This window comes from Manihot esculenta, chromosome 8 (assembly GCF_001659605.2).
Source record: "Manihot esculenta cultivar AM560-2 chromosome 8, M.esculenta_v8, whole genome shotgun sequence".
Taxonomy (NCBI): Eukaryota; Viridiplantae; Streptophyta; class Magnoliopsida; order Malpighiales; family Euphorbiaceae; genus Manihot; species Manihot esculenta.
Window position 1 is genome coordinate 37622717 of NC_035168.2, and position 24775 is coordinate 37647491.

At 32.5% G+C, this 24775-nt stretch overlaps 3 protein-coding genes across 12 annotated transcripts; 2 read left to right on the top strand and 1 right to left on the bottom strand.

Moving 5' to 3' along the window:
• The first annotated feature begins 225 nt into the window (after nt 1-225).
• On the top strand, nt 226-5252 carry LOC110621217 (diphthine--ammonia ligase). 3 transcript variants are annotated; one of them, XM_021765403.2, is made up of 12 exons: nt 226-464; nt 573-644; nt 845-924; nt 1268-1493; nt 1579-1611; nt 2041-2123; nt 2216-2288; nt 2429-2774; nt 2891-3222; nt 3575-3912; nt 4245-4593; nt 4898-5252. In XM_021765403.2, exons 1-12 carry the CDS (start codon nt 387-389, stop codon nt 5105-5107), a joined length of 2220 nt encoding a protein of 739 aa, XP_021621095.1. In that variant the 5' UTR covers nt 226-386; the 3' UTR covers nt 5108-5252. The 3 variants fall into 3 exon arrangements, with proteins under 3 accessions (XP_021621095.1, XP_021621096.1, XP_043815204.1); XM_021765404.2 differs by having other exon boundaries at nt 393-464; nt 845-934; XM_043959269.1 differs by lacking the exons at nt 226-464; nt 573-644; nt 845-924 and adding an exon at nt 974-1127.
• Nucleotides 5253-11782: 6530 nt separating this feature from the next.
• Nucleotides 11783-18097, top strand: LOC110620684. The gene is made up of 3 exons (XM_021764496.2): nt 11783-12124; nt 12498-14455; nt 17335-18097. The coding sequence occupies exons 2-3, from the start codon at nt 12860-12862 to the stop codon at nt 17716-17718; spliced, it is 1980 nt and encodes a 659-aa protein (XP_021620188.1). The 5' UTR covers nt 11783-12124; nt 12498-12859; the 3' UTR covers nt 17719-18097.
• Nucleotides 18098-18332: 235 nt separating this feature from the next.
• Nucleotides 18333-23194, bottom strand: LOC110620685. 8 transcript variants are annotated; one of them, XM_021764497.2, is made up of 11 exons: nt 23106-23188; nt 22856-22928; nt 22384-22484; nt 21927-22184; nt 20505-20878; nt 20147-20396; nt 19657-19822; nt 19471-19573; nt 19178-19306; nt 18834-19049; nt 18333-18745 (listed from the first exon to the last, which is right to left on the bottom strand). In XM_021764497.2, the coding sequence occupies exons 4-11, from the start codon at nt 22159-22161 to the stop codon at nt 18467-18469; spliced, it is 1752 nt and encodes a 583-aa protein (XP_021620189.1). In that variant the 5' UTR covers nt 22162-22184; nt 22384-22484; nt 22856-22928; nt 23106-23188; the 3' UTR covers nt 18333-18466. The 8 variants fall into 8 exon arrangements, with proteins under 8 accessions (XP_021620189.1, XP_021620190.1, XP_043815035.1 ...); XM_021764498.2 differs by having other exon boundaries at nt 22384-22478; nt 23106-23173; XM_043959100.1 differs by having other exon boundaries at nt 21927-22180; nt 22384-22478; nt 22856-23194.
• Nucleotides 23195-24775: the final 1581 nt, after the last annotated feature.

Genomic DNA, 24775 nt, shown 5'->3' on the forward strand with positions numbered 1-24775 from the left:
ATATAATTGGAAATAAAATATGTTTTATTTTTTAATGTATACGTGCATTTTATTATATAAAAAAAACATACATTAACATCATAACTAATATGATTATTTCCGTAATATTTATATTTATTTTATATATATAATTAATAATTATTTTAAAAATTTATAATTAATAAATAGCTTACCAAAAATATAAATTAATTGTTTAAAAGCTAAACCGAACACTTTTACCAAGGAAAACTGAAATGTTAACACTGGAAAGTGGAAACTGGCTAGTAAAAGGCCGGCATTGTGTTTTAAGACACAAGTCACGCGCTTCAAATCTAAAACCCTAACAGGGAAAGCTCGTACGCTGTAAATTGGTTCTTCCCCGGGAGCGATTTTTATAAGTGAAAACGATGAAGGTGGTGGCTCTGATAAGCGGCGGCAAGGACAGCAGTTATGCCATGATGAAATGCATCCAGTACGGCCACCAGGTTCGTGTTTATATTCCAGAAAAAATGTAATACTGGAAAATCAAACCTTTTTCGGTTCACTATCTTGTACTTTTTTCTCAATGGTAATGTTCAGTTTCTGTTCGATAGATTGTTGCATTGGCAAATCTGTTGCCTGCTGATGACTCGGTGGATGAGTTAGATAGCTACATGTACCAAACTGTAAGTCTCTTCTTTTTCCATATGTAGTTCCAATCAAGCTTTCTTTTTAATGTATTAATTCCTGTCTGTTTATCTGTCAATTTTTTTCAAGTTCTATAGGTAAAGAACCAAGGAAGCTGGAATTGAATGAATACTTGGTTTTTCTTTTTCTTTTTTTTTATCTTTTTAATGTTATTTATTCAACTTTTGAGCTTTCACAGGTCGGGCACCAAATAATTGTCAGCTATGCGGAATGCATGGGATTGCCATTGTTCAGAAGGAGAATACAAGGATCCACAAGGCAAGCTCATGTAATTGGTAAAATCAATTTTATTGTTTTGGGTTGGCAAATAAGATCTCAAGAATCGGTTGCAACTTTAACATCTTCTGAAGTGGAGTGAAATCTGTGTTCAATTGTTAACTGCATGAAATATGTGAGATATTATATCTTGGAAGAATCATACTCTTGTTTGAAGTTTGTATAGTTATTTTATACTGACAAAGGTAAACATTACAGTGAGAAAACTAAATATCGTATTTTCCTTGGAAATTGATGTTTGAGTGGGGAAAAGTATGGTTCAGCAAAATAAGTGAATGCAGTTATATCATGTCAAAGTTTCTAACAATATTTGTGCATTATACAGGCATCAAAAGCTTAACTACAGAGTAACAACGGGTGATGAAGTCGAAGATATGTTTATTTTGTTAAATGAAGTTAAAAGACAGATACCCTCTGTCACAGCAGTATCTTCTGGTGCTATTGCATCTGACTATCAAAGGTTAAGAGTTGAAAGTGTTTGTTCAAGGTTAGGGCTTGTTTCTTTAGCATATTTATGGAAACAAGATCAGTCAGTGCTTCTTCAAGAAATGGTAAATCGTATTTGTTCAATATAAATAGTCAATCCAGAGTCTCTTCCTGTTTTCTCATTGGATGATTTGTTCACTTTTGGAACAGATAACAAATGGGATTGTGGCTATCACTGTAAAGGTACAAGTTGTTTATACTTTGCTTGTAATTTGGGATTTTAGACCTCCACAATATTTACCTCTTATTTTCATTCTCACCTTATCATCAATGCAGTGGCATCTGATATCCTCTTGAATCCCGACTTTTTGAATAAAAAATAGTGAATATTTGATGTAGAATAATGAAAAGATGGAATTTTATGTTGTAAAGAGTTATGTAGTCAAGGAGGCAAGTAAATGAAATGAGAAGCATCCTAATTTTATGCACATATCATGTGCCTTAAGATTTTCCATGCATTATTAGTTTTATTTCAGATTTTGAATCAGCAGATCATTTTACTATAAGAATGTCTACAACTCTCTCTCTCTATATATGAAATAAAACATCTTATTGAAGTTGTATGAAGAGTTTGTGGAATCTATGAAAGAGGGTGCTCTTTTAATTCAATAGGTTGCAGCCATGGGATTGGACCCAGCAAAGCACTTGGGGAAAGAATTAACCTTTTTGAAGTCCCATCTGCATAAGTTGAAAGAGTATGTCATTTTCCTTTCCTCTTGCCGAAGCTGGTCTATTCTTGAAGTATAATTTTACACCTGTATAATTCACTCCGTTATCCTTTTGGCAGGTTATACGGGATTAATGTATGTGGTGAAGGAGGGGAGTATGAAACTTTGACTCTTGACTGCCCACTCTTTGTTGTAAGTTTATCATTTCATTCCTTTTCCTGTAACTTGTATGTTATATTTTAGCACTGCTTTTGTAATCAAAGTTACAAGTGCTCGATTCATTTGTTTTTCTCCCAAATTGTTGTCTTCTTCATAACATTTTAAATTTTTAGAATGCCAGAATTGTGCTCGATGAGTTTAGAATTGTACTGCACTCTTCAGATTCTATAGCACCAGTTGGGGTAATTCATCCTTTAGCATTTCATTTAGAAAATAAGGAAAAGGATACCCTATCTAGTGGTAATGAAAAAGTCAATGATTTAATCCATGAAAAAGTGGGTTCTGTGATTGAAGTGGAAGGAGATTGCTTGAAAAGAAATGAGACTACTTCTCAGTCTACTACTGAAATCACTGATTTGGTTGAAGTTAAACATGGTGGTCTTCACATCTCAAGAACAAAAAATGATAATACATTTTCCATTTCGTGCTGGTTGCAAGAATCATGCAAAACTTGCACAGGTAGGCATTAAAATCATGAATCATTTGTTTTCTGCTTATTCCTGAAGCATATTTCTTCATCCATTCTATTTCATCATTCCACCTGATACTCTGTTTTTGAGTGTTTTAATTGGCAGCTCTGCATGAAGATCTAGAGGTTGTTCTGAAGCACATTGAATCACAGCTTGCAAGATGCAGCTTTGGTTGGGAGCATGTCCTCTATATTCATCTGTATATTGCTGATATGAATGAGTTTGCTGTAGCAAATGAGATGTATGTTAGGTTCATTACACAGGATAAATGCCCTTTTGGTGTTCCATCCCGCAGTACGATAGAACTGCCTTTGTTGCAAGCGGGTTTGGGAAGGGCTTATATTGAGGTTCTAGTGGCAAATGACCAAAGCAAAAATGTCTTGCATGTCCAGAGTATTTCCTCATGGGCACCTAGTTGCATTGGACCATATAGCCAGGTAATTTAATTTTTTGAGTATATTTGCATTTGACCAAATACTGTCCTTAGGTGAATGCTAAACTTGCTGCACTGGTTTTTGTTTTGTTCGATGATCTTCTTGACTAGGGGATGGAATTTGTTCTTGTGTGTCTTGAGAATTTAAGATTATGCAAAATCTCCTAGTTTAATAATAAGAAAATAACTGCACTGCTTTGCTTAGCTTTTGGCTGGATTGTTGCGAAGTTCATCAAACTTATGACTTCCTTGGGCATCTACAGTTGCATGTGCCTGTGCTGTCACTTGCATGAGATAGCAGTACAAGCACACAGGAATCTGAATCTCTTCTCTTTTGTTGAATTGTTTACTTGTAGGCGACTTTGCATAAGGAGATGCTTCACATGGCTGGACAATTGGGTCTTGATCCTCCCACAATGACCATATGCAGTGGAGGCCCTGCTGCTGAGCTGGAACAGGCACTAGAAAACAGTGAAGCGGTGGCAAAATGCTTTGACTGTTCTATATGTACGTCTGCTATCCTCTTTACCATTTACTGTTCAAAACATATTCCTTTGTCCGAGAGACATAAGGTTCAGGACAAGCAGGAGTCTTTTCTTAAGCAGATGAGGGTGCTTGAACTAGATAAAGCAAGTAAATGTAAAGTTCTTGATCCCATATTTCTGTACGTCCTTGTGCCTGATTTACCAAAAAGGTATTCCTTTATCCATCTTATCTTAGTCTTTTTTTTCTTTTCTTTTTTCGTACTTGTGGATTCATTATTGTATTGTTTTAAGCAGTGATGTGATGTTTAGAGTTTTGTTTGATTTCTTTATGAGAATTATTATAGAAAATAAAAATTATCTTAGACCATCCATCTTCTCCTCTTTCATTATGTGCTTCTAGTTGCTGCAAGAAGCTCATTATTGATGTCGCATTACTTAATTATGTTGACATACCAAACATGCTGCATGCTACATTCACCTGGTTGGTCCGTTCCTTGAAGTGGCTACTTAACTGCATTTCTGACCTTACTGGTTATTGCAGAGCGTTCGTTGAAGTAAAGCCTCTACTTTTTGTCTCAAGTAACACAGACATGGCAAATGTAACTGATCATAACCTGTCTTCTAAAATGCTGCCTAATTGTTGGGGTTTTCAGAAGGCGCATTGGCATGATTCTTGCATTCAGAAATGTGTTGTTAGAGGGAAGATATTTGCTGTCATTTTGTCTATTACAAATGATGTTATTGCAAAAATATGTTCAGAGTCTCTTGGTGCCAATGAGGATCACCAAAATTCTATCAAGAAGGGGCACATGGAAAGAGTTGCAAGATTTTGCATTTACCTCCTTGATGAAGTGGTTATGGAGAATGGTTTTTCTTGGGAAGATGCAATGGTTAGTTTCTTAGACTGTATTTTCCTGATCATAAATTTCTTTTCTCAGATCCATCATGACTATTTGATATTTTGATCATTTGCATCCAATTATATTCTTCACAACAGGTATATATGCGTGTGTTTAATTTGTATTACTACTATCCTGCCATTCCCCTAATCATATAGAAGAATCACATTTAGGTTTCTGACACCCATTGAATTTACAGTTGACATCTAAAGGGACTCTTTTACATTTCTTTTCCTCGTTACTTTTAATTTACCGTTTAACTGATAAATTTTTACCTATTATTGGCGTTGCGTAGACATTGAGGTTCTACTTCACGAGCCATGACATGACCCTGGAGACATTGTCACCCATGTTCACTAGTGCTTTCAAAGAACTTACTGAAATGGGCAGGAGGGTTCAAATTGGATCAGAGCCCATGTTCAATATTATTCCGGTCTTGGGGGCTGGCAGGTCTGCATCAATGGATGATGTAATTACCTGTGAATTATTGGCTCAGAAACACTGATTATTTATGTTTCATGAATCTTGTAAAAATCTATTTCTTTTCATGTCAGAAATTCATGAAATTTAACATTATACATACATTGAACTGTTTGGAAAGGTAAAATAATCCGACAAATAGACGGGCTTCTCTTGATTGATTGCTTTCACTGAAATTGCAACTTTCTTTATCCTTATTAATACTATGTTATTGTTCGCCGATGTTAATGTCTTTTTATTTTCATGTCTTACATGAGAAAGAAATACGTTAGCTGCTTTTTATAATCGGGTAATACCTACAAAATTATTTATCATAATAATAATACTAATCAATGAAGGTCTTACGATCGTGTGTCAATGGGTGTGTGTGGAGTTTTGTCAAAATTATTATGATTTTTTATTTAAATTCAGAATTTAAAAAAAAAAAAGGAATTTTCAATTCCCATCTAGTTTGCTGCCTTCTCCTAGGCCTAAGGGCGAAATCAGGAAGCAACTGTTTTAATCTTTTTCCATCAAATGTGCGTCTGGTCCAGCCTACTGCCCTACATGACCCCATTTTTGGAATAAGGCTTGGGCCAAACCTCCAAACTCACTCAATTATTAATGTCAGTTTTTTGTGCAGGGCTAAAGTTGAAGAAATGGACCATTCCCATTATAGCTTTTTCGTCCATTATTCTTTTTCCCCTCCATGGATTAGGTTGTCAGCATAACACTAAATTCATTCTTGGGTCATAGTAAAGCTAAGTGATTTATGGGAAAAGAATAGAAAATATCATTTCTACTTTCTAGCTCTAAGAGTAAATAATCATGAGTTCACGACACATCAAACAAAATTAATTCTCATCTTTCTTATTTTTCTTCAATGCTAAGTCATTACTATAATCCATGCTAGCTTCTAGCTATTGATGCAAATTAAATCCCATAGCAAATTTAGAAACCACAATTAATGTTTGGCCACTAAAGATTTAGTGTTTTTTTTTCATGTATAACAGAAAAGTACAAAAATGATGGTTCCTCTCTTTCTTTCTGCCTTAAAGAAAGAGTTATCTCTTCATTATTACCACAATCCATTATACTCCATATATACATACAAAAATGAGTCAGTTACCTTGCGTACAAGGCTGGTTTTTTTATGATACCCAATGTCCATATCATTATTGCTACTGCACCAACAAGGTAAGTAGTTGTCTTACTTGACCTGGTTCAGTGGGTTTTTAGTCTTTATATCTCTAATCTCCTGCTAAAAGATAAATAATCTAATAAACTAAGGGTTGAATTCTATACTTTTCAAAACTGTGATATTTGTGAGATATTTTGTGAAAGTGAAAATCCAAGAGCTGTACACATTTTAACAAGAAAATGTTGCCACTTGCAAAATGTAACTCAATCCACCAAAGTAAAGTGAGATATTTGTGAACCCACATCAAGGTCCATAGAGAATACAAGTGCCAAGGTTTTATTTATATCCGTGGCCAAGTGCTGGGGCTTTCACAAGCTAAAAGGTTGTGACTTTATTGAGCCATGGCCACATGGGTATGAGGGGACCATTTCACAAACTACTAATAACACAGCATGTGTGGGTTGTGCAACACAGACCACTCTATATCAATGAAACCATATGGGTCCTCTACTGAGGTGAGACTTCTTCTCTACAGATTAAGTTTTCGTTTGAAACGGATTTTTGACCTATTAATTAAAAAAAAGCAAAAATATTAAATTTCTCCGAATTAAAAATTGTCAAAATTCATCTTTTAAATTAAAATTACCTTTAAATTATTGTTAAAATATCAAATAAATTAAAATTAAATTAAACTGACCGAGTAAAGTGTCATTCATACTTTTAAATTTTTATAAATGATGACTTCATTTAATATTTTTGATGATAATTTAAGAAAAAATTTGGGTCTAAAAATAAATAAATTTAAATTAGAAAAAAAAACATATGGGTCTTGGCTGTGGCCCACCATGCCCATGGGCTATTTGGAGAATATAATGGTTAGATGTTAAACATAAAATTTAAAATCTTTCTTAAAAATAATTTAAAATTTTTCTTTCATCAATAAAATATTCTTCTGTTAATAATTTTTTATTCCAAATGTAAAAGAAAATAAAGAGTAATATTTGGCTGCTTAATCCTTTAGAATAAATGCTTGACCAATTTCATGATGAGCTAAATAATTATGTAAGAAGTTGTCGATTTTGTTTTCTAATAACATAAAATTATATTAATTAATAATTTAAAATATTAAATACTTAAATTAATAATACAACACTCTGAGATATAAAATTCTTCAAAATCTATAGCCTAACAAACTGAAGTTGATGAAGCAAAAGAAATCATTTTATATATATTATTCCTAATTGGATTAATTCAAATTTGCATCCTATAAATACCCTTTAAAATAATTTTATATTTAACAGTAAATTTTCATCTGTGATCTCTTTATGGCTTAATACTCTCGCATTTTTCTCTTTCTTAAACTTAATTTTTTTTCCGTTTTTATGGAATACGATCTGCGTCAATTGACTATCGATAAAAAATAAGATCTTATTATCTCTATTAAGAGTTTCAAAAATATTTGGATCATCACTTATAATTTTTGTATGGTATGGATATTTCTCACATATAATTTAATCAATTTTCAGAATATGCAGATCTCTTTAATAGATTTATGGCGGCAATCCTCGGACAGTTATTGTATTTAAGGATTTGGTTCCTAGTTACAAGCCGGATATTTTATTTTTGATGAAAATAAAAGTTCTTAGTTCTCATATAAAATTTTTTCATAGTTTTTACATTTTGATGGTTGTTTCTCAGTCAATAAACAAGGATTGAGAGAAGATTTTTTATTAATGTGGAAGAGTCATGAGTCTTTTCTGTTATTGACTTTTTTTTTAAATTTTATTAATTTGATTGTTTCGAAATATAATGTTCAATGGAGGTTTACTAATTATTATGGATTTCCAGAATCGCAATGACGATATCAGTCTTGAAACCTTATTCAAACTTTATCTTGTAAAAATTCTCTTCCGTGATTTTGTTTGAGAGATTTTAATAATTTATTCTCGAGAGATAAGAAAGAAGAAAGAGTATATTTGCCAAATTATCTTATGTAGGAGTTTAAATAAACACTTTGAGAAGTACTTTTGCCAAATTATTTTATGCAGAGTTTGATTTTGAATGATTGTAAATCTTTGTTAGACTTGATATTTTTGTTAGATAGATTCGTCATAATACTACTCTAACTGCTCATATTTTAGTTAAAGAATCTATCAGGAATCTATAAGGTATAATCATCTCTCTATTTGAAATGATATATTTTTTTTTTTGATAAAATTTTATTAATATAACTAATAGATATACTTTAAAAAATATATTTTATATTTAAAACTTAAATTTGAGATTTTTATTAAAAAATAATAAATTTATATTATTCCATCTCATTTTTAGAGATTTCTACTATTAATTATATATGATAATAAATACATCTACAGTTTATGTATAAATTTAGAATTTATTTTTTAAAAATTTATTTCTCTATATAAATTATATACCTTAAATTTTATATTATAAATTAAGTTTCACATTCTTTTCAAAAAAAAAAAAAAAATTAAGTTTCACATATTTTTATAAATTAATATAATTAATAATATAATTAATAAACCTATAATAAGTGAGATAAAATTGTATAATATATTTTCTATATAAGAAGAGGTGCTTTATCTCTTTAATAAATATATTTAAATATAAATTAATAAATTTATAATTTTTTTTATTTTTTTAATTACATTTTATTTTTTATATCTTATTAATTAAATTAGATTTTTCATTAGAAACTAATAAAATTACCTCATCATTCTGCCATAAGAAAATTTAGAATACAATTTGTTATAATTTAAAAGATCAGAATTTAATTGATAAAATTTTTTAAAAGTTAAAATTTGTTTAGTTATTTTTTTTTTAAATTAAAATTGATAATATTAAAAAATAATTTATAATATTATTATAAATTTTTTCTTTTGTCTCTGTCGCCTCTCCTTCAATCCTCCGTATGCTTTCTCATCCGAAGACTCCAACATTGCAGTAGTAATGTAGCTCCAGACCGCCTCCCAGCGTCGTAGGGGCCTCCAGCTTCATCGGCGTTGTAGCTCTAGCATCGTCAATGTGCAGCCTCCAACGTCGCAGCTCCATCGTTCTCCAGCGTCGTGGCTCTAGCGTAACATTGCAGTAGCGACGTAGCTCCAGGCCGCCTCTCAGCATCGCAGCAAGCGACCTCCAGCTTTGTCGCTGTTGCAGCTCCAACGTCGTCAGCGTGCAGCCTCCACCGTCATCAGCATTGCGCCTCCATCTTCATCAGCGTTGTAGCTCTACCATTCTCCAGTGTCGCGGCTCCAGCGTCACAGAAGCAGCGTTGTAGCTTCAATTGATAAATCTTGTGTTAGTTATTTATGTTTCTTGTATTATGTTCTATCTAATTCTAAGATGGGTTTGTAATATAAGTATTGTGTTGATTTGTATTTTTACTGTGTAAATTTTCTTTCTTTCCATTTAGATTGTGTTTGACTTGAGAGAAACTGAAATAATCATAGGAGAAGAGAGAAAGTTTAAAACTGAAAATAGAATAAATTTCAAATTAAAAAAATTTATTCAGTTTAATTTTTTTTAATTATATCGATTTGATTCAAATTTTATATTTTTAAAATTTAATTTTTAAATTTTTTAATTTAATTCTATTTTTAATTGAATTAACTAATTACTCGTACTATTAATAATTTTATTTTATTTATATATATATTGGAGATGTAGAATTCATTTGTTTGTGAATTTTTTAAAAGTTATATATAAATTTAATTTTTTAAAATAATTTTATTTTAAAAATAAATACTCTGATTTTAATTAAAAAATTAATAAAAAAATAAATCAGTTTAATAAAATTTTAATTAGAAAGAAGGAATAGAGTTTTGATCTTTGAACTGCCACATCGACAGTTTTGATAAGCAGCAATGGGCTCTCCTTGCATAACTAACTACATTTTTCGATGAAGAGGGCTCAATTTGATAGAGAAGAAATTTTATATAAAATTTGATAAAATAATAATGATAATTTATAATTTTCAATATCAAAAAATAAAGCATGCATCACCGGTTTTGTTTAGTATAAATATGATGTGGAGAATTTAATAATTATATTTTATAAAATTTTGGATATCTAATAATATGTATTTTTTATTTAAAATTAATAATTTTGTAAAAATTTAGTTAATTAATTTTTTATTATTTCTTATTTAAAATAAAAAAAATTAAATTTTTTTATCATACATAAAAATAAAATTTTATATAATTTTATTATGCATCAAAATAAATTTATATATATATATATGATAAAAAAAATTATATATAATTAATCTCAATTATCAAAATTTATTATTCTTTAATAGTTTTATTTTTTTTATTGTAAATCTTTTATTTTAAAAATAATTTATATTTTCATTAATTTTATTTATAAATTTATTAATAGTATATCTCATATACTTATTTAAATTAATTATAATATTTCAAATTTAATTAAAATTTTTTTTATCTTTTGATTATATTTCACTTTTAATTATATTTTTGAGTTTATCGTATTTAAAACCTAACAAAATTTAAGTTTTATTTAAAGGAAAATTATATTAGTATAAAAGAAATAATATTCACTGTAGTCAGGCTGTCCCATACTGTTGTGTCAGTATCAGGCATCATTGGATCTCTCACTGCGGCTTACAACAACGTATTTATCCACTAAATGGCACTAAGTGTAATTTGTTGATAAAATAAAGGGTAATTGTACGATTAGTAACGGGATGATGCGGTCTGAGTCCGCCTCCTTCGTAGCGTTCGCAATATTCGGATCCGGTTTAATCTTCAAAATTTCTTAAAATAATTAAATTTAAAGTTATCGAGTAAATAATTACTAATAAAAATAAATTTATTTTTATAAATAAACTCCCTCAAAGAGGCATTTCAATTTTGTTACTGTTTTTACTTAAATATAGATATAAGTTATTGAGAAAATTTAATTTAACTTAAATTAAATTTAATTTATGTAAATTTATAGTGTAAATATTAGAGTTTAATGTAGATTTTACTTTTATTTTATGTTATAAATTTATATAAATACATTTTATGTAAAAAATTTTCCAAGTTATATAATTATTGCGATTGAAAGTAATTTTTTCAGAAAAAAATTGAAAATAATTTATTTTGACATTATTATTGATGTAATAGTTAAATACTTATTTTTGAAAACTAGGGTTTTAGTTGGATTAAAAAATTACTATTTAAATAATTAATTTTATTATTAAATATTTTATTATTTAATTTTTATAATTTTAAAAATTTATTAATTAATTTTTAAAATGTTAAAAATTTTATTATTATTCTTTCTGCATTAAAAATATTTTAAATTTTTTATAATATTTAATAATTTAATCTAATAAAAAAAATTAATCAATACATTTTTTAAAATATTAAAAATATTTTAATATATTTTTTAAAATTAAAAATTAAAAATTAAAAAATAAATTTATCTATAGTAATTTTTTTTATTAAGAAATAGAAAAGCAAAATGATTGTGATTAGCGTAGTTGCAACTTTAAATAAATTAAAGGGCATTTGAACAATAAAGCTATTAAATGGCAAAGGGGAAAATAGCGCAAATGGAAAATTAAAAAATAAAAAGGAAAAAAAAAATTGCAGAAAGCCAGAGACTAAAAAACTGCTAAAAGAACCAAAACAAAAGAGCGGAGACGGGGAGAGATCTGAGTTGGGGACCGAGTCAAGCCCGAGTTAGGTCACGTCACGCTATCGTCTTGTCAGCATTAATTGGCAGTGACGATCCTGACCGTTAGATCTCATTGCTGTCAACCTTCTCTCTCTCTCTCGCACGCTGCCCCTAAGAATTTGAATCGAACAATCTCAGGAAAAAAGCTGCAACTAAGAAGCGGAACGATCGGGTCGAGTTTCGGGGATTGTTTTATTGTACGACTCGGTGCTTTCCCAGGTAATTGGTAGCAGACATATTGTAATTTTCAATTTGGTTGATGAGAAAATCGAGGGATAGAAAGGAAGAGGAAAATAGATACTTTGGGATCGTATACTTTAGTTTAGTTTTATTTTGTTTGGGAGAGAAATGGAAATTAGGTCGGTTAAAGTTAGTTACTTGTGTTGGGATTCAGCTTAGTACTGGCTTGTTTGTTTTGGTTACAAGGTGTGGAGAAAAAGTTTATTTTTTCTTGAGTGAAATTTTATTTTATTTTCTCATTATGGAATAATGCACAAAGATATGTTCATTGTTGAGGTGGTAAGCTTGACATGTTTTTGATAATTTCGTAGTTCTCTTAAAAGGACTTTTTGTTATGTTCTTATCATTTCAGATTTGAACTTTGTGGAAGCTTGTTTCTGTCTTGTGGGGCTCAAGTTCAATCGATTAAAGTGCGTTTGGAAACTGAGAAATATGGGAGAAGTTTGGGCGATATTGAGGGATTTAAATAATAATTATCTTATGTAGTTTATACACAAAAGCGTTGATGTTAATTGATCTCTTTCATTTGGGTATGATTTGGACTCTCAGAAATACCTAAAGTTGATTTGGCAGTACAGGGCTGAATAGTAGAAGCCCTAATCTACTGGGTCTTCTCTACTAAGTGAAGCCCTAGAAATTTTGTGAACTATAATTGCCGGAAAATGGAAAAGAATCCATAGCTTAGAAATAGAAAAGTATAGAAGTATAGAACCAATGGAAGATATCTCCAAGTATTCCCACAGTCCTGCTCACCTTGCAGTTGCACGCCGTGATTATGCAGCCCTCAGGCGTATCATCTCAACCTTACCATCTCTTGCCAAGGCTGGTGAAGTTAATACGGAAGAAGAGTCTCTTGCTGCTGAGAAACGAGCTGATGCTCTTTCTGCTGTCATTGATCGTCGAGATGTTCCTGGCCGTGAGACTCCTTTGCATCTTGCTGTTAAATTGCGAGACCCAGTCTCTGCAGAGATTTTGATGGTATCTGGTGCAGATTGGAGCCTGCAGAATGAAAATGGTTGGAGTGCTCTTCAAGAAGCAGTTTGCACAAGGGAGGAACAGATTGCTATGATAATTGCTCGGCATTACCAGCCTCATGCTTGGGGAAAATGGTGCCGTAGGCTTCCACGAATTGTTGCTTCAGCAGCTCGTATTCGTGACTTTTACATGGAGATAACATTTCATTTTGAGAGTTCAGTTATCCCATTTATTGGTCGCATTGCCCCCTCAGATACTTATCGCATTTGGAAGCGTGGCTCTAACCTTCGTGCTGACATGACCCTTGCTGGGTTTGATGGTTTTCGCATCCAAAGGTCAGATCAAACATTTCTCTTCTTGGGAGAGGGGTATTCTTCAGAGGATAGTAATATATCTTTGTCACCAGGTTCTTTGATTGTTCTTTCTCACAAGGAAAAAGAAGTTGTTAATGCTTTGGAGGGGGCTGGTGCTCTACCAACAGAAGCAGAAATTGCCCATGAAGTGGCTTTAACGTCTCAAACTAATATGTATAGGCCAGGCATTGATGTCACTCAGGCAGAGCTTGTTCCTCATTTGAATTGGAGGCGACAAGAGAGAACAGAGATGGTCGGAAATTGGAAGGCCAAAGTTTATGATATGCTTCATGTAATGGTTAGTGTGAAGTCAAGGCGGGTTCCAGGTGCAATGACTGATGAGGAGCTTTTTGCTGTTGATGATGAAGAAAGGTTGGTAAATGGTGTTGACAATGATGAGTTTGATGATGTATTGACAGCTGAGGAGAGGGAGCAGTTGGATACTGCACTTCGAATGGGGAATTCAGATGGCCTTTGTGAGGATGAGGAACCTGGGGTCCTTGAGTACCAAGAAAATGGATCTGCTGGTTCTTATGAAAATGGGGAATCTAATGGTACCATTAAAGAGAAGAAGAGTTGGTTTGGTTGGAAAAACAAAGGTTCAAAGAACAATATTGATGATCTGGAAGATTCAAAGATCTTGAAGAAGTTTTCTAAGTTGGCACCTGAAGGTGGGAACCAAAAATCCATTGACAATCAAAAATCATCATCTGAATTGGCTAGGGAGGACTTGGGGGATGCCAAGAAGGGAAAGGATAAAGGCAACAAGAAGAAAAAGAAGAAAGGGGTCAGCAGTGAGCCTAAGCATGAGAGTGAGTACAAGAAGGGTTTAAGGCCTGTCTTGTGGCTGACACCAGATTTTCCATTGAAAACTGAGGAGCTTCTGCCATTACTTGATATATTAGCCAACAAGGTCAAAGCTGTTAGGAGGCTTAGGGAGCTTTTGACGACTAAATTACCTCAAGGGACTTTTCCTGTGAAGGTAACCATATATGTTTCTTGTATTATTTTGTTCTTCCACAGCCTGAACTGTTATTTGCATATGTTTCATCAGTTGCTAATTTTACATTCATTTTCTGAGATGTATGCTTATATTATATTTTGCTTGTAATATGATAGTCCACATATTACTTTCTATTTGGTAGACTTTTTTCCAGTTGGCTTTGGTGCATTTTCTTCCTTTGGCCCATTTTCTTCATTGTGGACACATCTTTTTTCCTTTATTTTTTTTTTGTTGGGTTTGAGGGGGGAGAAGGTAGGAAAATTCGAGAACATTTAGATTCTTGATCTTGAAATCTTTTTGTTGTCTTTTATAACTTTCTTGTGAAGGGGAAAATTTTTTTAGGGTTCATTATAAATATCATCAAAGGATTGTTTCTCAGGAACTTAAAAAAAAAAGTTATTAGAGTAACCTTTTTAAGGATATCTTGATATGTGAAGGTTCTTGTTGAGGAGTTTCATGGCTTCCTCAAGGATTTTGGATTTGGATTGTGTGTATCAACTGTGTTCATGTAGAATCTGCCATTTATTTATTTAATTTTAGATCACTGATTTATCACTTGAGTCAGGGTGGTCCTTACACTTTCAAGCTCAAGCAATCTTCTGAGTAGGATTTCAACATGTTGAAAGATGATCGCATGTGCGGTTTTTCTGTTACTGGACATTGAGGAAAAACCTATCATAACCAAGTCTCTCGCTTGATTATAATAATCTTCTTGGAGTACAAGGCCCCTAGCATTCTTGATAAGTTTTACAACTTTGGATTCATAACATATTTAGCTTATAAAATTAAACTTACTGCTACCATAACTGTGGCTGTCAAACTTGGACATGACCAGATTAGACTGGAAGTCGGACTGGTTTTGTTGGGAACCAGAGCTAGTCCGTTCTGGTTTACTCAAAATCCTGAATTTATTAAACTTCTGTGAACTGTCATAAATTGGCTGACCAGTCGATTGGGTAATCTCACCAAGAGAAAGAAAATCCACTTTGCTAACTTGTGGCTTGAATGACTAATGGTGCTAATAATTTATGTCATTAGTGCGTTAACATAAATTATTAAATTATTTTTCTGTCTTATTATATTTTTTTTATCAAATAGTATATTATTTTTTTTTCTATTTACATATTAAAATGTATTTTTTAAAAAGTATTTCTTTTATTGTAGAATATTATTATTTAAATTTAAAATTCTAATTAAAAATTTTATTTTTTTGAATAACATATCGAAAGTTTGCTAAAATTTGTTTTAATACTTATTTATAAAATATTTCAAACAATTAATTATAATAGTACATTTTTTAAATAATTTGTTTTGTAATATATTTAATAATATAACAATTAAATGTCAGTTTGACTCCTATTGGACCATAAATTTTTAATCTCATTTACTGGTTCAATGCTCGAACCGGGTTTGAAAAAATTGATTGTAATAGTGAAGAAAAGGAAGAAGTTTAATGGAGGAAATCATGGAGAAAAAGTAATGATTGTGAATTTGAGGAACAAATGGTTGGATGGGAAGAGATTTTTTTTTTTCTTTTTTTGGGGAGAGGGAGAGGGAGAGAGAGAGGGAGAGGAAGAGGAAGAAGAGTCAGAGTTTCATATAAGAGAGAAGAGAGAAGCACGAGTAAGTTTTTATTAGTTTAAAATTGCTAGATCAGTTTTGTAACCGGAAAAGTTGAGAGTGAATTATGTTACAACTTGAAGTTTAGAGATGACGATATTACAACACCCTAAGTTTAAGAACGATGGGTGTAATTTACCGGTGTTACAAACTCAAGAATGGTGTTGTTTACAATATTCTAAGTTCAAGAACAATAAGTGTAATTTACCCAGGTCTAGAAAGTAGAGAGAATATGGAGGAAGGAAAAGGAGAGAAGGAAAGGAAAGAGGAGAGATCCACAAAGGCTACATCTTCACTCACTTCTTCTCTTTTTCATAATACATAGAACTCCATATTTATGATGGAGGCTTGTGTTTACCTGTGTTTTGGAGAATCACATCATTTTTCGCGTACCCATTATCTATAGTACCACGAGTAGTACCCAACAGAAGTGCATTATATCAGTAGGCAAATTGATGAATACAACACATCAGTTGTGCTCATGTAGTGTGCACATGCTGAGAACTTACTGAAGTTCAATAATATCAGTGAAAAAAAAATGCACTATTTCTGTCACAAGTACCGGTTTTGTGCTGCTTGCTAGTGTCATGATATTTTTGTTGCTTCAAAAATTGCGTTTGAATGTAGGTGCATTATTTTTCAGGCTCAAAATGTGCAGTGCTCTGATAGTTAGCAGGATGTGAAAGTGAAATATGGCTCATATCTAGAAAGCATATCGCTAGAGACTGGGCGTAATTGGCATGAATACTAGGGCATGATTTGCAACATGTGCAAACTGTTATTTTTAGGGTCAAGGACTGTGTCTGGACTTGAAAGCATATAGACTGATGTAGTCGGAATTCAAGGGTTGCAGAATTAATCAGATTAGAATATGTCCGAGTTGTGAGGTGTTATCTGCATCCTGGCTCTTTATCTGATAATGTCCTTGTTCTCATTTTTTGGAAAAAAAAAATGGAATTTCCAGTTGGTGAAACTATTGCATGTGTGCAAAATCAGTTTTGCATCAGGCATATTTTTGTTGGAAAATTTTTTGCGCAACTTCAGAATAGATTATACACCACATTGATTATTCATTAGTAATAAATAGCTTCACCAGCCAGAAAAATTGGTATGATGCAAATTTCAGTTTCTGGTCAATAACAGCTCTCCAAATAGGATTTTGCATGTGGTACGGATATCTAACACTGCATTCTGAGTACTGAGCTATGAAGCATGATATCTTATTTCTTTAATTGCAGGTTGCCATCCCAATTGTCCCAACTATTAGGGTGGTAGTTACATTTACAAAATTTGAGGAGCTTCAGCCAGTGGAGGAGTTCTCAACTCCCCTTTCCAGCCCAGTACATTTCGAAGATGCCAAATCCAAGGAAGCAGAGGGGTCCACGTCGTGGATTTCATGGATGAGAGGGAGTCATGGTGGACAATCAAGTGATAGTGATAGTCACAGATATAAGGATGAGGTTGATCCATTCCACATACCATCTGACTACACTTGGGTTGACGCCAATGAGAAGAAACGCCGGATGAAGGCCAAGAAATCAAAGAGTAAGAAACACAGGAAACAGGCCCCAGCCAGGGGTGGCGATGGTGGAGCACATACGAGTGAAGATGTGGAGGAATAACTGAATAAACCATCCCATGGACCTTTGCCGGTTGAAAATGCCATGCAAGGGGAAAGACATCTCACATTAATCCTTCTTTTGGATTCATGCTTGGATGAGTTGCGAAAGATATATCGGGCAATCACTTCTTGTTGATTACGAAGACTGTTGTCTTCTTTAGTTGAATTGTTATGTGATGAAATTGAAGAGGAGCAGGGAGCGAAATCTCCCTTTTCCCCCACCTTTAATATCTTATTTTTCATTCCTTTTTTAGACGTTAATCTTTGTATCAAAATCAGCTGATTATCGATCTTACACTTTGTGATGGGTGTTTGGTCATTTTGACCTGCACTGTTCATTTGTTTTGAAATGGTAAAATGATGCAATTTCTCGATTTTCACAGGACATTGTAATGGCTTGCTTTAGTCTCGCAGTGAAACGAGCATATTTACATGTGAACTTCACTTGAATATCTAATGGCACTCTGTTCACCATTTTCACAGCAACCTGTGTAGCGAGTTGATCTTCAATACAAGTGGATGATGGTGATCAGCTGGAAGGCGCTACTAAACAAACCTTCATTTCCTACAGAGGTCCGTACACTAAATTTCCTTATTCCAAAGGATCTCACATCATTTTGGTATTAAGCTTTGCGTCCATTGAAAGAATGCATCAGAGATACATGAGTACAAAATTGGATTGCTTATTTACACAGCTACAATCATATTCCGATTTACATGCGTATTTACTTGAAATTTGTGACAGAACTCTACCAGAATCTATCTTTGTTAACACTCAGGTAACCAGCCATTACTTTCCCTCCAGTATTTCTCATGCCATCTATGAGAAAGCACCATGTCGAACCCAAAGCTCCTATGAAAAAATCAGCTTCTGTGGCCATCAAGAAATTAACAAGTGGATAGTTTGTGCTGGTTTGCCTACCTAGACTCGCCTCGTATGCGGCCATTGTCATGTTTCCTACTTGGCGCGTCACATTGGTGTAATAGAACTTCCAGTTGCTGTAGAGTTTTGATTTATTGATAACCTCCTGAAAATAAAATACATCATTAATATAATCATAGTATTAAATGATGATTGAAATGAGAAAATTGAATTATCAAGGATCAAGCTCTAACCAGCATTTCAGTTGATAGCCAAATGCTATTGAGATGTGGAAAACGTCGTCTGATACTGTCCGCAAGCTGCATGTACTCTTCAAATTCAACCACCTTCATTTCACATGCCTTGTCTCCCATTCTTACATGCATGCTTAGCATTGGCCTAGGAATCCATGGTTTGTGGTTTGACCACACAAATTCTTGAATATCTGACCTTGGCTTGTTCCTGACTTCCTGTCATGAGAGTCAAAAAACACTGGTCATTTGGAAAGAAAAGTATTTAGAACTGCAATGAAGAATATTGAAAATTAGCAAGGCTGACCACTTGGACTTGATTTGATCCTATTTCTTTATTTGAATACCTTTCGCCATTCGTCGCCAAGACTTTCAAGAACCATCTTCGCAACTTCCCTCCCGAATGCAGCATTACGGGCAACATTCATCAAGCCACATGTATACTCGGTTTGAAATCTCATCAAGTATCGTATTGCCTGAATAATATCATCGTCAAATTAGGACTAGCATGTGATTGCAGATGTCTCTGTTAAAAATACAAGCATGTCGACATTTCTTACAAACAAAAAGCAATGACTGATTGGAGAATGATAGCCACACATCAGATTTCTCTCATTGATGGATCAATTTAACTTTTTACCTGTGCTCTCCACCACCTACGGTCCATCTTACGATGAAAAGTGAGCAAACTTCCATTTATTTCTGTTGTTGGCTGCAAATAACTCCAAGGATCACCCCATATCCTGTATGAGGAAACAATGTCGTGAAAATTAGCATGAAAGTGCCTCCCCTACAGTGTGAATTAATTACACGTGAAATCGCTTGCCTGGGAGTTCGTCCAGCCCATATTTCCTTTGAATTATAGTTGTCTTTTGTAGTTATGGTTCCATTTCCCAACGCTTCTTCATTGCTAATAAGCTCAAAAGCACGATCTCGGCATTCCTGGGATGTTTCTGGAAGGAAGTAGCAGGACCAACTAGACCGAGCAGAACCTACAAAACATACTTCACATGTTATTTGAGCAATGTAGTGGTGTGACTTGTAAGTTGAATCCATATCTTCAACCCAAACAATTGATTTTCCACCGAGTATTCAAGTCCAGGTAAATGAGATGACTAGAATCCATATGATGAACTTTACTTGTCAATTAAAACATTATTAAAAAAGGACAAGTCCTTAATTGGATAAATTTTACTATGATCCACAAAAAATGCATAAAAAGGAAAATTTTATAACAAAGAAGACATCAAATTATTAACTATTCAGAAGAATAATTGTCACGACATCCCATTGACCTTTTTTAATTTTGTTCATACCCTTACAGCCATCATGGTCGGCCCGATTATAGTAGTTCGTAACAAGGACTCTTTTCTCTTTTATTGCAATAGCAAGAAGTCCACACATTCCAGCTAGCTGAGCTCCAATGCCAAAGCCAGGTAACCTTTCCCAGTCAGCAGCAAGAAATCTTACATTAGGATCCCTGCAGTTTAGTGGATGCTGATGGATCCATATGTCACGTTGCACTTTCCTAGTAAGCGGGTAATTGTCTTCATCTGATCCTGTAATCTGAGCAAAAGAATATTGATAAATGAATATCGGTTTGTCAAACATACCCAAAGAATACAAATCTACAAGTTCTCTAAGCTCATATTCAACTGAAAGACATCGACATACCCAGGGAGGATAAGCACCTTCTGATATAGCTTGATGCCTAAAGTGCCTTAGCTGCTCATTGGCTGTGGATGCTGGGTGCACGTCTAGTAACCCCTTCCATGTCGTCCAAGGAGGGAAGGTCTCATTCCCCTCTCGCTTGTCAAGCCGATGATTTATTTTTGCATTCAATTTACAATTCTCTAAATGAGGGGCATTAGGTACAGAAGACCTGCTCAGTCCGAGCCTCTGCAAGAGTTCACTTTCTCCATCTACTGTTTCAGATAATGATGCACTCCAAGCTGAATGCAAAAATGAAACACTCTCATCATTGACCCCATTTGTACTTCTTTGCGGATCATCAATTCTCTCGGTTTCCATTACTTCGAGTTTAGAGTCTGTACTTGTAACCACATGTATACTTCATACATTAAAATGCTTTTCAAGTATAAACTTACAACAATATGAACTAATTAAGAAAGATTGGCTTCAAGAATCAATTCATTTTACATAAACCAATATCAATGACCAATCCATAATTGCTACTGGTTAGGGATGCAGTTGAAGCAGTTCCATTCCCTCTGATGAATTACTTAAAGGAAACGGTAAGGTTTTACAAAACCCACAACTTAATCCCTGCCACTTCAATGAGAGACAATTTAGTCCTTCGAATTTTGCCTTCTATAACAGTTTAATCCCTTTATTTGAGTTGATTTCTTCAGTTTACAGTTGATTAACAGAATAACAATTTAGTCCCTTAATTTGACTATTTTGTTAACAAAACAAAAACTCAGATAAATTACTCTAAACTTCTTTGTACATGCTAATTTTTCCAGCCTATGATTTTTTTGAACCTTCAACACTACTTGTCAATCATTGGCTTCAATTTGAAGTGTATTACATAAACCCTAGTCAAAATCAAGTGGCTAAATGTTCCTTGAAATTTACTTAAGGTTCACCAGCTCAAAAAGAAGGGATTATTAGCTTCAATATGAAGGATATTAGAGAAGTAAAATAGAATAATTAATCATTTCAAACAGTGATCTAGAAACTTTTGTCAAAATTAATCTACTAACTAACTAGATAATTCTATTTAATAATAGATTCCTTTAACCACACTCTTCAATCATTTATATTATCAAAAAATAAAAATTAAAAAAAAAAAGATTTTTACCAAACATTCAGTACTGCATATTAAAAATGGGTTGGTATTAACTTCAACAAATTCTCAAAATTCAAGGAAGTTTAATATCATTAGTCCTTAAAATTCTATCTGCTAAATTCCTCTCTTAAAGATTTTCTTACTTCAGTCAACTTCAGGTGAAAAAAAAAAAAAAGTTTTCTGAAGCAGAAAATCAAACTGGATAAGAAAAAGATGGGAAATAAGAACAAAGAAAATCGTTGAGAAAAGAATAAATAGAGAAGAAAGAAACAAATTCAACTCACTGATAGTTTCATGACTTGAATTCCTTGGTAGTGAATTTCCCAGTGAAATGGCAGAAAATGAAATCCCACTAAACTCAAAAGTCCCAATTGAAGTAAGAGCAGCAAGAAACAAAGAGGTGAGACAGACTCCACAGAGAAAACCCACCACACAAATTTGGCATGGAAAAGAACTACCCATTTGCAGAGCTCTCTGTGACACCACCTTCTCCAGAGATTTCTGCCCAAATGGTTCCATATTCTTCTCTTCAATTTCACTAACTTCAACAAGCCAAAATCAAAAAACCCAAATATCAATAAAGCAATCTCCTCCAGCACAAGGATATTATGAAATGCCAACCAACTTGCAACAGCCAGCAATCACATTAAAGTAAGTTGCTGAACCAACTTTCTCTGAAAATATCATGTAAATTGCATTGTTTCTTTATCAGGAAAGAAATTAATATTGTTATGGGCTTACCTGAAAGTTCTCCAAATTTACAAAAATTGTCAGTCTCAAGTCTCAACCATTCGTTTTCATATCTGATAACTTCTTTCCATTAATGTGGTCCACTTCTATCTCTTCCAAATGCAAAAATAAATAAGATTTCTCATTAGAATTTGCACAAAAATACAAGGAAAATATGACAAACAAAAACGTCAAATGATAAATATTGATGGATTCTTCTTTTTTTCCAAAAAAAATCAGCTTACAGGCATGAATTAGAATATCCAAATAAATGATTACATTTGAATAAAAGAAACAAAAAGAGGGATTGATCACTGATAATAATGAATCCATTTGGTGGATTGATGATTAAAAGTTAAAAAATTATAAGGAAATTAACAGGCGGCAAAGAAAGCCATTAGAGAGAGCATGCAGAAAGACACATGCCAACCCAAGCCAAAACCCAACAACTTCCACAAGAAAAGCATCTAAAATAGCAACTTACCTGCACAAAAATCCCAAAGCAGATAATTTTATTAGTTTTTTTACAGTGTGTAAATGCACCATCCAGAGTTTTCCTGAATCAAAACCACAGAAAGTGAAAAAGAAATGTAATTTTTACCCACCCAAAAGGGCAGAAAAGGAAGAATAGTCAGACATGAAGAAGAAGGAGAGAATTTCAAAGGGAACATTGGGAAGCTAAAACCAAAAATTATTCAAGTTTCAGCTTCACAAGAATCAAAAAACCCAGAGACCACGAATGTGTTTGGTTGCATTTTTATTCCATCATTGTCTTTGTCTAGATAGAGTGAAGCAAAGCTTGCAACAAAAACTGAAGAACATTTCATTTGGTCCAGGGCAGAATATATATATTCTTTTTTATCTTGGCTCACTCTTTGTAGGGACCCACTTCTTCTATCATCATGGTCCTTCATCAACAGCTGTGCTTTTTAACTCTAAATTTAGAAATTTGAAAGAAGAAAAAATAAAAATCTAATCTTTAGCCTTTGTTTGGATAAGTCATGAGAGAGAAAGTAAATTAATAAGAAAGAAAATAGTTTTTAGTTTTTTCTTCTTTATTTTTTTTTTTTATCATCATACTTAAATGGGTGATAAAAAAATACATTTGTTCTTTATTTATTAAAAAAATATTATTTTCTTGAAATTACTATCTTGTCTTTTGTATCTTAATAAAAAAAATTAAAAGAGATGCATATAATTTTTTATAAGAAATTATATTTTTCTTTATTTTCTCTCTAAAATTTGAGATAAAATAAGGTTAAAATTTCAGCCAATTACCCTATAATTTATTTATTTCTAAATTAACGAAAATAAACAATAGGAAATTATACATTAAAATATATAAAATTATATATACAATTTATGTACTTAAGTAAAAAAGTTAATACTTTTGTATCCTATCAATGTGAATTTGTCTTATTTTTTATTGGTTATTTTTATTTTTAAAATTATGATTATTTATTAAATTCCTCCCAAATATATTAATAAAGATTGTATAAGATTTATTAATTTACTATATTAATAAATCTTTTAAATAAATATGAAAATAATTAGGGTGTAATGTTTGTTGATGGAGAGTGTATAACTTGCAGAGAAAAATAAAATAATATTGTAATTTTCTTTTTTAATTCCTGTTAGAAAAGAATAATATATTTATTTATTTATTTATATTTTGTACTTAATCAAATGCATTTAGGTAAGTGAACAAAAACAAAAAGAGAAGAAGTTTTTTATTAACAAAGAGAGAGGTACAGTGGAGCGGAGAAGCATGCTTGGCGATGTGACCTCTCCTGTGAATGATAGACACGTCACATAAAAGGTACTGATCTGATTGCGTATCATGACAGCTAATTAGTCCTTAATTTAGGGTAATTTACGTAAGAATCCACCATCCAATCAATCATTAACGAGCATTTATTAAAGTCCATGGAGTTGTCTTCTTTATTTGTTGAAGAAGCAAAGCAGCCATTTTTGTATTGTCTTTACTTTACGTGTGATTGATTATGGCTTTAAAAATGATTTTGCAATTAAAAAAAGTGAGATTATCTCTTAATCAGAGCCATTGAAAAAAAAAAAAAAAGATTGTGGGACCATGTTAGTGGGTGTGGATTCCAGCATATTCCCTCCTAAACCTTTAGCTTTTGAGCATTTTGTTTTTTTATAAAAAAAATTAAATATATATTCAAATTTAAAGATATAATATCTATGCAATCGGGCTGTTTACAGTATCAAATCTTTAGATCCGAATGCTTGGGTTTCGTCAACTTATTATGTACATAGTCTCTCTCTTTGGTTCGATTCGATTTATAAATAATCGATTTTTGAAGAATAGACTGTATTTTCTTGATTTTTGAAGAATCCCTGAAGTGGTCTTTTTCGGGAGTGGTTAACTCATGATGTGAAA

Bases quoted from the DNA above. Each gene is read 5' to 3' on its own strand.
- LOC110621217 (XM_021765403.2), top strand. From the start codon at position 387: ATGAAGGTGGTGGCTCTGATAAGCGGCGGCAAGGACAGCAGTTATGCC. The intron at 2,124-2,215 runs GTATGTCATTTT...TCCTTTTGGCAG, and splicing joins CATCTGCATAAGTTGAAAGA to GTTATACGGGATTAATGTAT. The intron at 3,913-4,244 runs GTATTCCTTTAT...TGGTTATTGCAG, and splicing joins GTGCCTGATTTACCAAAAAG to AGCGTTCGTTGAAGTAAAGC.
- LOC110620684 (XM_021764496.2), top strand. From the start codon at position 12,860: ATGGAAGATATCTCCAAGTATTCCCACAGTCCTGCTCACCTTGCAGTT. The intron at 14,456-17,334 runs GTAACCATATAT...CTTTAATTGCAG, and splicing joins AAGGGACTTTTCCTGTGAAG to GTTGCCATCCCAATTGTCCC.
- LOC110620685 (XM_043959100.1), bottom strand. From the start codon at position 22,161: ATGGAACCATTTGGGCAGAAATCTCTGGAGAAGGTGGTGTCACAGAGA. The intron at 19,307-19,470 runs GTAAAAAGTTAA...GATATTATTCAG, and splicing joins GTAGGTGGTGGAGAGCACAG to GCAATACGATACTTGATGAG. The intron at 18,746-18,833 runs GTTAGAGCTTGA...TTTTATTTTCAG, and splicing joins GGCTATCAACTGAAATGCTG to GAGGTTATCAATAAATCAAA.